Source organism: Melopsittacus undulatus, chromosome 12 (genome assembly GCF_012275295.1).
Source record: "Melopsittacus undulatus isolate bMelUnd1 chromosome 12, bMelUnd1.mat.Z, whole genome shotgun sequence".
Taxonomy (NCBI): domain Eukaryota; kingdom Metazoa; phylum Chordata; class Aves; order Psittaciformes; family Psittaculidae; genus Melopsittacus; species Melopsittacus undulatus.
Window position 1 is genome coordinate 5,328,997 of NC_047538.1, and position 18,225 is coordinate 5,347,221.

The 18,225-nt window shown below is 41.6% G+C and overlaps 1 protein-coding gene across 4 annotated transcripts in view; it reads left to right on the forward strand.

The window, feature by feature from the left end:
* Positions 1–2,348: 2,348 nt before the first annotated feature.
* Positions 2,349–18,225, forward strand: part of CLSTN1 (calsyntenin 1) — a 38,316-nt gene continuing 22,439 nt past the window's right edge. The window contains exons 1-3 of one of the 4 annotated variants that reach the window (XM_034068550.1): positions 2,349–2,652; positions 11,087–11,209; positions 17,874–17,903. In XM_034068550.1, coding sequence (XP_033924441.1) covers positions 2,550–2,652; positions 11,087–11,209; positions 17,874–17,903 — 256 coding nt within the window. In that variant the 5' untranslated portion in view covers positions 2,349–2,549. The remainder of the gene's footprint in view (positions 2,653–11,086; positions 11,210–17,873; positions 17,904–18,225) is intronic. The other 3 variants (XM_034068552.1, XM_034068551.1, XM_034068553.1) reach the window with 3 other exon arrangements.

Here is an 18,225-nt window from a genome sequence, read left to right on the forward strand (position 1 = left end):
GTGATTGTGCAATAAATGAGGTTTACCTGGACGTAGCACTTCTTCATTAAAAAATGTCTCTCCTTCCTAATTCTGCAGATTCAGAATCATTTAAAGGAGTAGTGATGGTATCACTGAAGACCCCTTCTTAATGAGTCAATGGTAGCGTGCTTTCCCCTGCTGCAATGCATGACACAGCCCAAGTGGACTCCAGAGCAGATTTTGCTCTTAAAACTGTCTTTTCAGCAACACTTGATGAGCCCAGATTATTCTTCAGTTTAAAGGTAATCATTTATGTTGCAGAAAGTGTTTTAGAGTATATATGGATATATATGCATGTGAGCTGGCCACTGACTTACAAGCCGTCTTCTGATACTTTTATATTACATGCAAGCTCTCTACATAGTTATATTCCTAATCAAAATCCAGTATTTGGGCAAATAAATTTGTATTGCATCATGCATTCATCAATGGGCAATCTTCTTTCAACAGATGATATATTGCCTTGCAAATCTGTATTAACAGGCTGGTTCTTGCTCATGTATTAAGTTAGTTTGAGAGTCATACTGAGCTGGACAGCCCTACCACTCTCCATACAAAAGAAAAATACCTAATGTAGCATACTGTCAGCTGAAGCTAAGTTGGCAGAATGTAAAGACTGAGCTAGCTGGCAACAGATGGGCTACAGGCTTCTTCTGACATGATCTGCCATCCAGCATATGTTAGACAGCCTGAAAAATCAAGGGGGTTTAGACTGAGGCTTTGTTTAAAAAAAGAAATGCGTCTTAGCTTTTGATAGAGGTGGCCTACAGCACACTCAGAGGAGTAAATGTGGAGTAACTTGGTTAAGGTTATCCACAGCACATGATAACAACTGCAGTGTTGTTCATTGCGTTGGTTCTCTTCAAATTCCTTTTTTTCTTTCTTTGCACACACATTAACAAATGGGCTTATGAAACAGCAAGTAAAGATGGTTGGGCTTGAGGATGGGTGGGCAGAACAGCTTGCCTTTGGATATCCAAATGCCATAGACCAGTTTCTGCCAACTGAGACCTCAGTGCCTCATCGAGGGCTGTGAATACACTGGTTTCCTGCCTTGGGTAGGGGCAAACAGGTAGTGAGCAGGCAAAGTCAGGTAACAGCACTGGGTTTGCCTTGGGCAGGAGGGAGGAGGAGGCTTTTCCAGAACAGATCCATCTTGGCATTTAAATTGCATAGTGTTTTAAAATAAAGAAATAACACAGCTCTGGGATCTTGAACATTCTGGACTTTATTTTTATTTCCCTGTGGGAGGGGAATGGCTAATAGGTACAAAGCATGAGTAGTCATATCTAATTATAAAACAAGTTGGTTGCATTTTAGTTGTCAAAACTCTGATCATCTTCTATCGAAGCATTTTCTAATAGAAGTTTTTGACCAAAAAGCAAGTTAAGTTTTTGTTATAGGATAGATTCTGCACAACTTAATTATTCATATGAAACTTATTGATTTAGTGAGCACTAAACTTGCGAGATTTTTCCAAGCAGAACTAATAGACTTTTGCCTTGATAAAAGTCAGTAAAACTACACTAAAAAAGGTTTCTCACTCTGCAGAGTATTTGCCTGAACTGTGAGCACCGCTGTTCCTCCCTTTGGGCAGGGTTAATGCTGCATCCCAGGACTTTCTCTGCAGCATGAGCACAAAGGAAACCCTTTGGATCTACAAGCACCAGCTGGGAGAGCCAGGAAGGTGCTCTAAGGTGCGTGCATCTTTGAAGCAGACACATCTGCACATTACCGTTTTAGAGCTCTGAAAACACTGCAGGAAAGCACTGATGTGTTCCATAGTGCTTGCTGCAGGCAGGTGTTGGCAGTTTGACCTGTCCTGGAGTGGGTCAGAGCCCAGCGGATGACCCGGGGCTGTGCATCCCACTCCCCGTGCAGGGCTGGCATATGATGGATTTGGCATATGATGGATTGGGTTAAAAACCAGCTTTTTGCCGAAGAGATCTGTGAATGTTGAGGTGAAAGCACTGAAATAGCTTTATGAGATTAGAACTTTCTGAAGCGTTGGGGGTTCAATCAACCTTTGATTAATCATCTGGGTCCAGTTCCAGCGGGCAGTTCCTCAGCCCTGATTCCCACGTGCCCGCAGCTGCAGCGGGGGGTTCATCTGATGCAAATAAACCCAGAAACCCACCAAATCACCCCAAAACCGCTGGCCGGAGCCGGAAGCTGCGGGGCCGGACCCCGGTCGCCAGCAGGCGGCGCTCTCCCCCGTCCCTCCCCGCCGCGCACATGGGCTCTCCCGCATCCCCCGCGCTCGTTGGTTCGCTCCCTCCCCCGCCTGGGAACGGGCGCGGGGGGACCGGCCGCGCTCGCCGCCGCCATTTTAGGTGCCGCTGGCGGGGGAGGGAGGGGAGGACCGGTGAGCGGAGCGGGGCAGCGCTTCTCCTCCCTCCTCTTCCTCCTCCTCCTCGGGGCCGAGCCGTGCCCTCCGCCCGGCGCAGAGCGGAGCGCGGACCAGCGGGGGCGCCACAGCCGCCCCGGCAGCCGGGGGTGCGCGCTGCCCTGCACCGCTCGGCGCTGCCATGCCTCCGAGCCGCCCGGGCATGCCGCGTTCGCTGCTGCCGGCCCCCGCCGCCTGCCTGCTGCTCACCGCGCTGCTCTGCGGAGGAGCGGCGGCCGCTCGAGGTAAACAGAGCCGGGGCGGCTGTGGGAGGATGCTCGGCACCGGCAGGGCGGAGTGGGGGGGTGGCAGGTCGGGCTCACCCTCACCGGCTTGCGCCTCCGCTCCCCGGGCGCCCTGTGGGGCTGTGCCGCCGGCGGACCCGCCGGGCTGGGAACCGGTGCCCTTGGCTCTGTTCGCCCTTTGAGGCTGGGGGGGAGGAGGACATCGCGGCGGTGCGGTCGGGAAGGAGGGCGCTGGCCGCCCCTCCCCGGGGCTCACTGGGGACCCGCGGCTGTTGCACCTGCGGCGCCGCGGGGAGGGCAGGTGGGATGCGGTGGGTGCTCACCTGCGCCCCCAGAGCCCCTGCCGACCGCGAAGGTCAGGCCTCGGCCGCGGGGCCCGGCCGGGATGCGCGGCGGCGCTGGGTGCCGGCCGCCCGCCCGCTGTTACATAACGGCTCCCTCAGGCGGGGTCCGCACTTGTTGAGGGGGGGGGGGAGGCTCCGGGAGCCGCCGGTGCTCGGTGCGGAGCGGTCCGGGCGCTGGAACCCGGGCGGCAGCGCTTGGAAAGGCGCCACGGCAGAGCCATGACGGGCTTGGGCTTGGGGGAGAGCAGCGGGGTGGGAAGGGGGGAATAAACCAGCTCGGGGAGCCCCTGGGGAGCCGAGGCTGCGGGCTGAGGGGGAGAGCACCCGGCTGTGGTGAGAGAGGAGAGAGAGCTGTGCGGAACACGGAGCGGTACAGCGGTTTTAAACGTTGGCCTGGTGGCTATTGATTGATCTTGTGGAGTAAAAGTATACGCATTGCAGGTCTCCTCCTGAGCAGATTTCCATAAGAGGCTTGCAAACGTTTCCTTACCTGAAGGTTACCCCTCGAATTGACAAGGCCATTTTTGCAAGATGTACTTGATCGTATGATGGGATTTGAGATCCTGTGTTTAATTTGAACGTAGATTGGAAGTGTGGCTGTAAAATGGCTTGCAGATACATTGAGGGGATGTTCTTGATCTTGAACAGAAACAAGTCATTAAGGGCACATCTTGCTGCAATTTCCCTACATAGGACCAAGAAGCTGCTGCTGTAAGTCAGCAGCCAGCTGTTTAGATAGCGGCTATGATTTACCTGTGTAAGATCTCTTTAAGTTCAACCTATTCACGAGGATTCTTGGAACCATGACATTTAATGCTCAACCCACCAATACAGCATGATGGCTTTTCCATCATTCTAAGTCATGAATAAAACGAAGACCAAAACATGTTTTCAAAGTAGCTAACACGTACTTGGAAGTAAATGGCAAATTTAGGGAGCTCTGTCAGCACTTGTGCAGTTTGTGAAAGGCTGTGCTTGTCTCCAGTCTAATCTACAGAGCTGTTGGACTGCAGGTCCTGATCTGTTAAACTTCATCACACATAACTGAGTTACAGCACGAGATCTGATTTGGCTTAGTGTGTGCATTGGTCCTCAAGGCGCTTTGGCTACTCCGGGTAGGCCTGTTAATAGTGTTACATGAGGATGCATTTAACAAGTAAGCTCTGGAGAACACCTGGAAAGCTGCTCAGGTAACTCATTTCCTTGTTGTTAGGAGAAACAATTGTTTGGAGGCATTTGTGGTAAACTTCCAGGTTTGGCTGTGTTTTCAGTGCCGTTTTTCTTTCAGGTTCACCTGAGATTTTTTTCACCTGTGACTTTCAAGCTTGTTGGTTTCACCTCTTTAGAACCTGTTCAGCTGATGTAGAACTCTCCATTTCACTAGATTTATCTCATGATCGGTCAGGTTGACCTCAGTATTTCTAAGCTTGCTGGACTAACGTTGCAGTAGAAAAGCAGTAGCTAGTGGTGCATTCACATCCTGCTTGTCACAGTGAAGCAATTGGGTGGTTATCGACAGAGCTGAATGGGGAGTGGAATGGAATGACTTCTGACGAGAAGGCAGTGCAGTTAATGGCTGCTGCTTCTGTGGTTACTGACCAGGTAGAGGGATATACCTCTGTTGCCTTGAGTCCCTTCCAAGTTACGGTCATTTAGGGAAGGGTATTGATCAAAATAATACTATCTTGATGAAGCTTTGCTGATCTGTGATTATTTCAGGAAGTTATGTGGCGCTATGAATGTTTTAAATCTAAACCACAAACCACTTTTTCACTACCATGGGCTTACTGCAGATGTTTCTTTGACACAGGAACAACCTTCATTATATGGGGCTGGTGGTTAGTTTCTATCTCCTTTCTAGAGGCAAGGCAATTTAAGACTATCTAAAAGATAATTTGGCTATTTCTGGTGGGTTTTTTCCCCCTAAGGATTTATAAAAGTAAGAAAGCACTGAGAAAAAACAGAATTAACCAGTGTTAGACCTTTCTATGATGCATAATGCATGGAAAAGCATAATATACAGCCATCTGTTTAGGGAAACTATTTTAATCTCTTTTTCTGTACATATTATATAAAATAATACTCTGCTGAGGAAATGGAGGGCAAGCATGGTTAACTTTGTGTGCTTGGAATACTGTTGTGCCAGTTGACTTCTCCCATGTTATTAGACTGCATGTTGAGCTATCTGTGCCAAGTTATTAGGAAAATGTATCAACAGAAACGTTTCTAGACTTGCAGATAGATAACGTTTCTGCATATTTGAAATCACCAGTTTCAAATTGCAAAGATGATTGGGTTTTTTAAGAGCAGGACAGAATCTGGGCTCGTGGATTTCCATTTCTCATGGCTTGGAGTTAAACCCAGACCAAGCCACAGGACAGCATAATGTCAACACCTTATCTCAAGCAGATTAAATTAGAATTCGGGTAAAGCAGCATTTTCTGCTGTGAAAATCTATGTATCTGATAGCTTCGTGGCTATGAAACTGTTCTTCAGAGGAGAAAAAGCTTGTGTAGTCATTGATGTTCTCTGAACAAAAGCACTTTACCATTTTCCTGAGCCATATCTCATTGTCTTTAACTGCATTCAGAGAATGTCTCTCAAATTTTGTGATATTAAAGGGCACAGTGATACCTCAAAACATGGGAGCGTTCAGGAAGTCAGAAACCTTGGTCTTAAATCTTATTTTGCGCTCTTAATTCATTTGATTCGTAGTGATTGACTCATGGTGGCTTCAGCAGGGACTAAACCTCCTTAGGAGCCTTTAGAAAGGATTATTAGAAACCTGAGCGCCTTTGAAGAACTGTCTGTCTGTCTTTTGTTTATAGTGTTAGGTCTCATCTCACTTGCTTTGTATTCAGGCTGAAAACAAGTGGCTGCTGCAGCTCCCAGTTGGTTTCCTTGTTTTTAAATGGGATCAACAAATAGAGCCAGAAGTGCCAGCTAGACTGAGATGATGCTTGCTGTATTCGTAAATAAGATTCCCTTTCAAGGAGAGAAGTTTATAAATATGAGAGCAGTTAGAAAGTGATTTCCATTCTTGCTCTAGAATTAGCCATATTTAAAAGAGAATTTATTAAATGGTCACAGTTTTCTATTTCAGTGTTCTGTTTTAGCTTAAAACATGTTAAATTTCACCAAAAAAAATAGGGCTTTAATGCCCTAATCCTGTTTAGGCTCTTCTGTGCTGGAATATTTCTGGTTTGCCTTTTTCACTGCCAGGCTTTTATCCCAATAGAAATTTGGTCAGTAGGTCCTCTATCTGTGATCTTTGGTGCTCTGAGCATTTCTTCTGCTGCAGCTGTGGATGCTAAAAGCTGTGACTAGTTTGTGTGTGATTTGCATGTAGCTTAGTTTCAGGCTTATAGCAAAACTTCCATGTATCTTTGCAGAAATAACATCAGATTTAGGCCACTGGTTCAGTGTACAACAGGAAACTCTTTGTAAGTGGTGATAAACCAGAGATTGTTCCTTAGGCAAACTATAATTTAATAAATCCTGTTAAATTTCTACAGCCATTAGTGTGACTATGGTGGATGGAGAATTACTGTTAACTGTGCTGGTTGAAACTGGCAATTTATAGGCATTACCTTGTGCTCCCAGTGTATGACAGTTGAACTTCCAGAGCAGACATTACAAGTGCTCCTTTATGCATGACAAAGAATCCAAGATAGAGATCTGAAATTGTGGGATGAATTTCAACCACCTGATTTTCCTTCAACTAGGAACTGTAGAGGTTAATGTTGTGGATGCCCATGTCATTACCTAATTCCTTGTGCAGATTCATCTCTGTATAATCTATTACTGCCTACAGCTTTCATGTCCTAGTAATGGGAATTACAGTTTGTCTTGGAAACCCATACTGGAGAAAAGTGCTATGCTATCAAGAAACTGCATTTGAGCAAAACTTGTGTTCAGTTTTATCCCATTGTTTGTACCTGGTTGTAAGACAGTGGTTTTCGGTAAAATTTGAGGTATGAGAAGACCCCATTTAATGAACAAATACAGTAAATCTTTTCAGAACCATTGAGAGAGTTCAAGTTGTTTATATACAAAGTTAATCCTCACCCTTTTCCCACAAGAGGCACAGCTCTGAATTGCAGGTTGGCTGAGCCTAGGGCAGGAGCAGAACACACATTATAATCAGGCTGTGTTACACCCTTTCTTCTTAAACTTTACTTTCAGGGTGGAGGAGGCATTATTTTATTGTGTAGATCTTTACTCCTTGGCTGAGCTCTATTTTTCTGTGGTTCTGTACTACTCAAAACTTGTTGCTTTAATGATATTGCATGGAATTTCATCAGTTTTTATTGTCTCTCTGAAAGGCATGCTTGCTTCTTTTACATCAAGAGAAACACAAAAGGTTGTGCAGTGATCAATTATTATCAGACCTTCAGGACAGGAGTAAAGAACTGCTCCACTTAGTTTATTGAGCACAGTTCATTTGAATTGACAGAGAATATAATTTGTATGCAATCTCTGAGTTTTTTGCAAAGTCTCAAAGATGGATTTTACAAATGAGTGTCTTTAACTGTCACTGGGTTGAACACCTAGTTTTCAGACTAGTACTTGTTACATCATCTTCATCTCTTTCTAAAGATAGCAAACAATGCAGTATATTAAAGTAGTTACCCAGAAGAAAAAGTGTATTCTGTTACAGCCCTTTCTGGTTGAGGTGTGTCTAAATCTTCACTTATGTAGGTGCCAGATCCTATTTAAGTCAAATTAGCGTTCTGACCACTTGTAAGAAGATAAAGGGAGTCCTTGGAAAGGACTCTCATAAGTACATTTAACTTTAATATGTTCACATTCAAATAATAGAACAGGATTAATTCTGATTTAAGATCATAGCTTTTGATTAACATTTCCATACTAGCCCTAAAACCCCCTGCTCTGCCTATGTATTAATTTACATTCATTGATTGTTTTAAGCAGCAAGGGAAAGTTGCTGCTGGTTGATCTGATGTGTATTCTGCATTGCTTTTGGTGAAGCATCCTTTCCTTGAGGTACTTTCCTTTTTCTTCAGTCCCAGTCATTGTTAGTAAAAGCTGGTCTGTTCATTCATGGGAAACTGAACACATTTACCTAAAGAGTACTTTGAAAAGCTGTGTTCAAGGCACACATCACATCAGGTACCAGTTCCCTTTCCTCCTATAGTTTATCAGCAATTATCTTTAGATAACCCTGCTTAGGTGGCATGTGCTCACCTTGCAGATGTGTTCAACCATTGCTTGGCAGCAGTAAAGGCTCTAGCATGAGCTATTACAATTCAATTGGCAGCCTGGAAAAAGAGGGATGCTCGGCTGGCTTTAAAGTATTTTTTGGCCACTAAAAGCTAAGTAGAAATCACCTTGCTGTGTTGTGCCAGGGTAGCTTCCCCCACTTGACTAGATTAAATGCTAGTTGGGATTTACAACAGATTCCAGTGAGGCACTTACAAATGGTGTGAATATTGTGTTTCAAGGAAACCAGTGTAGTTTATCTCAGTTAAATGGCAAGAGATTAACAGCTCAGGGCACTTTGTTAGTGTCAAGCTTGGAAGGGGAGGACTTCTGGTTTGAAATCAGCAGTGTGATTGATGCGCGGATAGACTCCACAACTAGTTGAAGTTGTAAAGTAGGTATGCTTTTATTCAGCTCTGAGGTGCATGGGGATAGCTCCTCCAAAGCATGCACACCTCAGGGTTGTTCTCCCTTTACATTTATTCTCTTAAGGTATACATAGACATGAGGTTGCTCAATCCGCCTATACATATTAGTATCTATCCCCGCTTTGTATTATAATGAGCTGGAAGGTCCTTTGCACCTGCGCAGTGCCCCTTCTGGTCATGGGTCTCAGGATGAAGTAAATGAGTCTTCCTCTTGTGGGTAGAGGTCTTCAAGATGAAGTAAATGAGTCTTCCTCTTCTTAAACTTTACACCTTTTAATCTCCAGACATGGCCTTAGGGTTTGGTCGGCACCCAGTCTGCTTCTCCCTGGCTTATCAGTAGGACCAAACACCTGTGCCTTTGTCATGGCCTTAAGATTTGGTCAGTGCTCAGTCTGCCTCTCCCCGGCTTATCAGTAGAACCAATCATCTGCTTTTGTTCCTTGTCAGTAGAACTATCATCTGCTTCTCCCCCTCCAGCAGTAATCAATGCCTTGGCAAGATGGCAATGGCAGCTACTTAGGACAGACAATACTTTTGTTTAAACAAAGGAATTCCTTTAACCCCCTTGTACAATTTCTCTGTATTACCCCCCTGTACATTGGTTACCCCTGTATCATGATCAGTTTATTTGAACAACTTCCTCTAGATTTCAGGAGTCTTGTGACGATTAACGAGGTAAAAATGTGAAAGGATGGTTTTCAATCCAACATTTAGCAATATTTAAGCCAACTGAGATCAGAATAATACTTGGTTCAATTTCGTGGTTGGTTCAGGGGCAGTGGTAGTGTATCACTCATGAGCAATGCCTCATATTTCAAATGCTAGCTGGAGAATTTCTTACAGTGTGTAGTTACACTGTAGTCAGGAGATCACAAATATGGATAACGGGCCTTTCCTGGATATTCAGCAGTAAGTTGGGTGTTCTCAAATCCGGTGATGTTTAGCCTTCATAAACACAAAGGGATTTAAGCTTTATGTTTTAAAATCTGGTGATGTTTTAGCCTTCCTAAACACAAAGGGGTTTAAGCTTTATGATTTTATTGTCTGCAGCACAATAAAAGGACATGACTTTGCTTTTAACTGAGCCTGTTGTTTGAAGGTTCACTAGACTCTGCAGATGCTTAACATACTCATAATTCTGTTCATATGTGGTTGCAGTGCTTCAAGCTTTTATAGAACTTCTTTACCCTTCAGTAGTGGGATTTACTGTGGGTTGCTAAATCAGGAGAAGGTTTCTCAATGCTTAAAACCAATTAATTTGTCATCTACATTTAGAAGCATTAGAATGGAGACAGAGAGGGGTTTGGCAGAGGTCCTTTTTAGTATTTTATACTAGGTCCTTGCAAAGACTTAAGATGAATGGATGAAGGGGGTCTGAGCTGTTTGATTGAGGTGTAACCACCCCAGATGTGCTGACAAAAAAAAGTACACAACTGTATCCTCCTTATGCTCCTAACAACTGTAGCTGTATTAAGGAAACACTTGTGTTTAGACCAGATTTAAATTGAGATATGTTGTTTCCATTAGAGACTCAAATGTTAACAGTTATCAGTGCCTATCCTCTGAGGGAGGAAGGATGTGTTAGACCCTCTGAGCATGACAGAGTTCCTTTTAAAACACCACGTTCCTTGGAGGAGGCTGAAGCAGTGTACTTCTCTGGGTAAATAGAACCATGTGGTTGACATTGAGCTGGCTGTTTGGTATGCTGAATATTGAAAGCATGCCCATGTGAGGCAATTGAGGCAATAAAGATAGTGTTGCCATACTGAGTAAAACCACACGGTGGTAATTAAGCACTATTTGCATTAAAATAGTTTGTTGTGAGTTCTCTCTTGCTGCATTATTATGTATGAAGATATATCCTGTCTAGCAGTTTGCTGCTAGTAATAAGTAAAAGATTGCAGATGAAAGCATATTGTGAGAGTATTACAGTTTCCTGTGAGAGTTCTATCATTTTTAATCATTTGCTTAAGTGTCCTTTTGTCACCATTTAGTTTAACTCCCTGAAGAACAGTCCACCAGCTGCATCCCAGGCTTTCCTTGCTGGAGAGCAGTAAACAAGTCTGTGTTTCATGTTGGCCAGTCATTTTTCATCTGATGCTGAGTATAGGTTTTCCTGGTGTCACACTTGGCATTGATGGCAGTGACTCCCCATCACTGTTAGGTTTCTGAATTACATTTCAGGGACATCTTAAATCCCAGCATAGTTAAGAGACTAATTTAGATTCTCTTGAGTTACTTTTGGGAAGCCTGCAGGGATGCTGAACTCTTCTGAATGTACTTGGCCAGGATTTTGTCTCAAATTTTTTAATTTAGTAAAATACAAATTCAGATTTAGAAAAATAAAGGAGGAAAATACTGAAATCAGTATTATAAAACATTTTCTAAAGAAGTTTTCAGTTTCAAACGTTTTGACTTTGTACTTTGTTTTCCTTTCAGTTAACAAGCATAAGCCATGGATTGAAACAACCTATCATGGTATAGTTACAGAAAATGACAACACAGTGCTCCTGGACCCCCCTTTGATAGCCCTGGACAAAGATGCACCTCTGCGTTTTGCAGGTAAAGAATTCATCTGCATTTCTTTCCTAAGAACTGGAAATGCTTTCTTGAGGACAAATGCTGTGTGTTACTTACTGTGATTTCCCTAACAGCAGTGTAATGCTTCAAAGCTTTTAAACCCTAGGAAATGTTTGTGCATGGACCAGAGTTTTATTTTGTATTTACAGCTGTAAATATCCAAACCAGAGAGTGCTCTGTATTGCAGGTGTTCATGTTTCACATGTGCTTGTGTGAATTCTGCTTTTGGGGGAGTTACATCATTTTGGGGTTTTTGGTTTTCAGGTTTTTTTTGCATTAGTATCTTCTTCTCCATCATCTGGATTCCACATTTCACAGCATTCAGTCTAGGAGTTCTGAAACAATTCTTTTCTTACCGTTCTGGAGAGTTTTTGCTCTTCTTAGTGGTTTTGATTTGTGTCTTAGTAGATTGAAGACAATAATGAACAGAGTTAAGGTTGCATTTCTGTTGTCAGTTGGCTTAGCAGTTTGAAGTATTTTTACATGTGGGACAGCCTCTTCTACTGAAGAAATGGGTTTTTTTTTTCCTCTAGCGAAGAATATAGAGAATGATACATGAGATTTGTAAAATGTAGGGTTATTCTTGTGTTTCAACATATGACTGACAAATGAGAGTTCTCTTACAGACTTATGCAGTAGTTTTGTCTTCTGGAAACTGTATTAAAAATGCAGTATTATAGAAGACACTCTTTTGGTTTGACTGACAAAGTATCAGAAAACTCTAAAGAATACCATTGGGCATCTGCAGGTATTAGTGATACTGGACAACACAAGCTTAGGTTAGATACTTGCAGAAGCTTACTTGGTTAAGTAGAGTTTTAGAGTTAAGAATCCCAGTAAAATATTTAGAGGATGTGACAGTAGCTGTTTTGGGGAACATTGCTTAGCCTGGCTTCAAGGAGGAAGTGATAGAACAAGAGGATGATTGATTGAACAGCCATTTAACATGTTCAGCATGCTGACTGCATGGTGTGCTACAGTATTATGGCAGCTCAGTCACAAGTTGTTAAAGTGGTACTTAAAGTAACAGTTTTGAGGCTGTAATTATCTCCAAGGCTGCTTTACAAATTCAGAAAGCTAATGGTAAAGCTCTGAAAATCAGACTTTCTCAGGTGTTGGGTACACATAGCAGAGGTTAAGTAATCCTAACTAGAAATAAAACTGCTCTCTAGGAAATGAGAAGTTTCAAAATGAAGAAGCTTGTGCTGGGAAATGTGTTTGTAAAAAGAGGTCTAAGAAGGTTGACTTGCATCCTTGGAGATTAGGGGAATGTGAATCATCACTCACAGTTCCCAAGTTCTTTAAATGTAGGCGCTGGGAGTTTGGCAGCATGGATCAGATTTTGAAAATGACAGTTTTATACCTCTTGGTGGATAGCAAAGACTTATTGAGTGCTGGATATTGTGAAGCTTTGAGGAAGTACTGGCAGACTATCCCCAAATATGCAGAGGAAAATCCAGTATCAAAACATCCCTTCAAATGAGAGATGCTTTTCCATTGTGTTGATGTAAATTTTATAAACCTGCTTTATTTAATGATGGACACATATTTAATGATAAACATAAAAATGAACACGTACCAACTGGAAGTTCTTTTTGTTAAACATTTGTGTAAAGATTATGTGGTTTGGCTTTAAAAAAGTAACAATTCTTAGGCAGCAGCAGAACAATGGCTTTAAAATAGTGAAATTCTAAGTCCAGAACTGTAACTTTGTGAAGAAGTTTTCTTGATATGACTGTTGGATTTGAATTGCATCAATTTTGAATGACTGTGCTGTAGGAATCTATAAAAGTGTTTGTCTCCCATTAAATGGAACAATACTTGAATCTGTCTTTAAGGAGACCAGATGTGGGAGATGTGTTGAATCAGCATTACCAGTTCTTGCTGGTGGTGCTGTAGTCATGGCCTGGAGTGGAGAATAGCATTGTTCTTGTTCAGCAGCATCTATGTGGGTGTGGAAGTGTGAGAAGCCCATTAGATCAGTGACGTTTTCACAGCAAAACAAAGCAGTTTGGGGATTAAGTGGCTGTTTCAGCCCTAACTGGTATATTCCTACTTATAAATCAAATTTATTCAGGCTTCAAAAGGTTGGTATTTAATTAACTGTACCCCCCAGCTGAGCTGTGAAGCTTCTGAGCTGTCTGGAGGTTTCAAGTACTTTAAGTAGAGCTTTTTGCTTTATTTCAGTTTTGAGATGTTGAAACATCCTGAAACTAGTCCATTTAAATGCTTTGTAGTAGATGAACTGTGGGCAAGCAAAAGTAGTATTCTATTGCTTTGCTCACTCTGTGCTGTGGGTAGGATCCTAGAATTCAGGCATACAAAAATAAGTAGGGTTATAAAGACATTTGTAAGGTTATGTAGATGGGTTTAAATGTGGAATGACACTTCTAAAAATGGAGTTTGAATATAGTCATGGCAGGTTGCCTCACCATACTGCCCAACGTATAGAGACCCTGTGGAGTCAGTCTTTTGTGTCATCAGCATTACACTTCTGCTTGAGAAGACAATGACTGTTCTCATTCCTCAATGAAACTTTTCTACGTTACAAATTAAGTCATGTTGGAATTTGATCCTAAATGGTTTTGCTGAAAACATAAAGGACAGCTACATTTCCTATTGTATGTTAGCGTAGTTCATGTCTAAAATCAGTTTGATGTCTGAAGCTCTCAGTATGGATTTCCCGTTTACTATGCAAAAAGGAACTGAATTTGTATTGCATTCTGGATGGCTTCACATAAAAGAATGTTACAAGAGCATAACACAAGGTCTCGCTAGCAAGGTGTTCAAAATGTTTCCCTCTTGGTTTGATGTGCCTGTAATAGTGTTTGAATCCCTCTTGCTCCAGCTCACCCCTAGAGAAAAACACTTCTCAGCCACAATACTTTATTTTCCCCTTACGAATCTGGGATGCAAGAAGTATTTTTGTGGGGGTTAGGAATTTTTTGACTTAGGGCATGAATATGCATAGAGCACGGCAGAATCTCTATTCATTCTTTAAAAGAACCCCCCAGAATCCACCCAGAGGTGTGTGGGGTTCACATGTGTAGTGGGCAAGCTCTGATGCTGTGTCTCTGCTGTACCACCAGTCCCTGTTTGCTCAGGGCAGGGACTGTGCTGATGGCCTGTCTGCAGTCAGCCTCTGTATAATGCAGCGCTCAGCTGGGTGGTGGCTATGAAGAAATGATATGTAAGAGAGAATGAATGAGGCTGTGTCATCAAACAGATACAGATTTTGCTCTCATCCCATCCAGTGATGGTTTCAGTTGCACAGCTGGTTGGCAAACCTCAGAGGAAATTTGTTGCAGTAGTATTTCAGCCATTTGTGCACCAAATTGAAGGCATGCACGAAGTGGCATTTTGTTTTGTACCTCTCATGGTACACAGACTGAAATGGAGTTATCACTAACTGAGATTTGAAATTGCTTTGCTTTTTAACACTTTCGTATGGTACTAAGAAAAATGGTTTTTTAGGAGACATTCTACACATACTGGAATAGGAGGCTTTCCATGACCCTCATGCAGACTGCTGCTTAGTTAGAGCTGGCAGAATACCCTTTCTTGCCTTCTGTGCCGTGGAAATGCAGCAATGTAGCTGGCTCCAGAGTTTAAAGAGTATCTACTCAAATACTGTACATCCAGTTTAATAGCTTATGTACCTTCTTTATAACTATATAATACAATTCAGGATTTTACATCATTATATTGTAAGAGGACAGAGAGAGATAAAACAGTAAAAGGGATTAAAACCTTAAAATTCTACCAAATCTTCACTGTCATTTGACTGTGCCACACTAGAAAGGAGAAATACAGATTATCTTTAGGACAGAGTATTATTGTGTGTTTTCTGGCTAATGTAAGTTCCACAAACCTTTGTTACCTATAAAATGAAATGTGTTTCTCAACTGCAGTTACAGCCAAGTGAAGCACTGTGAAGTGCTCTCCCAGTCACAGTATATTCAGCTGAGCAGTTCCCAATATATCAAGCATAAAATAATTTATAGATTGATCATTATTCTGCTCTGAGATCAGGACAGATAAAAATTTATTTCAGTAATACATCTCAGCTTCAGAATGAAATGAGGAAAAGCATTAAGCACATACGACATAGCATGAAACCTTAGGGAGCATGGTATGGGACTAAGCTTACTTTAATGGCAGTAGAAGTTCGCTGCCAAGTATTCTGTAGTCACAGAAGAGCCTTACCTGTACTATACCAAAATATGCATTTCATAAGTGAGATGAAAATGAATATCCATGTATGGGAATATTAGTCTGTAGATTGTCATCTTTGTCTTGAAAGAGCTCTAACAGCCTGTAATGTATTTTTGAGAAAGGAAGGGACCTTTAATTCTGGAAATATTTTGTACTTCAGAGAATTGTTCCTTTTTGCTTCTTTTCATTGCAGGGACACTTTGAAGAAGGGAGCTCAAAAAGCCTGTTAGGTTGAGAGCTCTGCATTTGCTTATTTAGAACACTTATAAGTAACACCAAAGTTTTCATGCATGCTAACTTTTCCAGTCACAAGAACCTTGTCAGTGTAGTCATAAAAGGGCTTTTTGTTAATCTGGCTTGTGTGTGAAGTAGAAAATATGATTGTGTTGGGTCAGTTATTATTCTGAGAAACATTGTCAGGAGTTGAGCTATACAGTACAGGGCAAGCCAAAGCTTTACCCCTTATAAAGCATCTGGAGACAGATCCTTACCAGAGAGCTTATTTATGTCTTATGCTTAGAAGCCAAAACTGTAATGCCTGAACTTCCTAGCAGCCACATTGGGGTTGATGCCAGAGCTAAAGGTCCCTTCAGATGATAAAGAATTGACCAGTTTTTAACAGCCTTCCCTGCTTCAAATAGGTAATTGCTGCATTCATCTACTTTTCCCTCTTCTCCCCATTATCAGGCTTTCTGCTTTAATGTTCCCTCACATTATTTTTCTTCTTGTAATCTTCATGTTCACACCCAGTGCTTGACTCCTGGAGTTACTGGAAGGGAGCAGGGAGGTGGGTGTAGAGGAGTCAGAGATGTGCAATATTTAAAAGCCTGCAGTTGGAATGTCACTTCTGGCTAATCAGTGGTGTCAGCCGTGAATTTAAACAGTGTAAAACTTAGTTGGGTGATCCTATTGCCAAAACACATTAAAATCTGGGATTATATTTATATCCTGTGTAAGAATAGACTGAAATAAATTATGTGGGTGCCACAGGAGTGCATTAAAATCAGGAGCTGATTATAAATCTAGGGATTACCTGAAGGGAGTTTCAGGGAGAACCTTTTGAGAGCTATTTAGAAACTGGCTCCTTTTAAAATGAAGGCCATCGTACATTGTAAGGTAACTTGCCTTGATTATATTTCTGCTTCACTTTTAAGGTGTAAATTTGCCTTTCTAAGAAAAATGCTTCTCTGTAACTATAGAGCCTTGTCTCTTTCCTAAGGCCACTCTAGAATGGAGACTTGAATTAACTGTGTTACTGCAAGTTGAAAGGTGAAAGAATTACCAGGAGATCTGGGAGAAGAGATTTTAAGGGTACAGGTCTACTCTGTTGTACTGGAATTCAGGTCAAAGATGATGATATTTGATATGCTGAGTGATACATAAAAGGTGGTAGTTTGGGGGTTTAACAAATTATGATTTCTAGAGGAGTGAAGAACAGTCATAACTGTTCATTAAATCTGTGAAACCATTCCAGGTGCCTGTCAGTCATCTACTACTCTTGTAAAACTCAGTTATAGCTGAGATCTCCTCATAAATGTGAAACATCCAGGGCACGGCAAGGCTCTACTTTCCTGGAATGGCTGGAAGGGCAAAGCATCCTCAGTTTGGGGCATCCTAAGTATTAATAGTTGAATATGTTTGAGTACCTGAATCTCTTCTGTCCAGCATTACACTATTTCAGCAGTAGAATAAAACTATAGAAGCTTGGGTTGCTTGTTTAACCTGGGAAAGTGACATACTGCTAGGAAAATATGTAGCTTCCCCCTCTAACTCCCCATTTCTTACATTAAAGCTTTTATGTTCAGCAGGCTCACAATTTACTGTGTATATTTTTAAATCATGAATTATGTCAATACTGTCAAGTTTGGTGTAGAATTTACATTTGGCAAATGTGAAGCGTTATACAACCTAAACTGCTAAAAATGTATGTGAAAACACAAAAATCTCCTGACTGTTTAATTTATTAGTATTTTTCCTGGAGCTCAAAAGGGGGATGTAAAGGTTTTAATTGTAGAAACGTGGTGGTTTCAGTATAACAGATAAAAGCTTGTTTAAGTTATTTAATGTGTCGTCTTTACAGAGAATAGCATAATACATCCTGATAAATTCTGCTCTCTAGTTCTTCATCAACATGGAAGTTTGAAAATATCTTTAGCAGTTGGTATTTAAAAAAGGGAAAAAGAAAAAAGCCTTTTGATACACTTAAATCCTTCAAAATTGTACAAATGGCAACGTGAAGTTAAAAGATTGAATCTTGTTTAACAAAACTAAAACTCTAAAATTGTAACAGTTACAGCAAATCTCCACTGGAATTTGAAAAGACAATTTTTCCAAAGCTTTTCTGTGTAATGTGTGCATCTTTGCCTTTTCCTTATTTGCTCCCTTTCAACTTTTCCTGTGACTGACTTGGGTTTATCTTTTCTCCCTTTAGAGAGTTTTGAGGTGACAGTCACCAAAGAAGGTGATGGAGGGTTCTTTCTATGCCTTTTATGAATATTAACCTACTAACTTTGGTTATGAAATGGGGAATCAGCACTTAAACAGAAGATCCTGTCATGCTCTTTTGTCCCATTTATTCTCCCAGTTTTTTTCTATTTTCAAATATATTGATAAAATCTGTATGTAACTAAACCCTTGGTTAGAAATATCTGTAAATCAGACATCCATTTGAACCACTTGGGATTATTGAACACTATATGGACACTGAAGAAGTTGTTTTGGGGCAAATTAGTGTTTTCTGATATTTCCACTGATAGCTTACTTTTTTGGGACATATTTTTTCA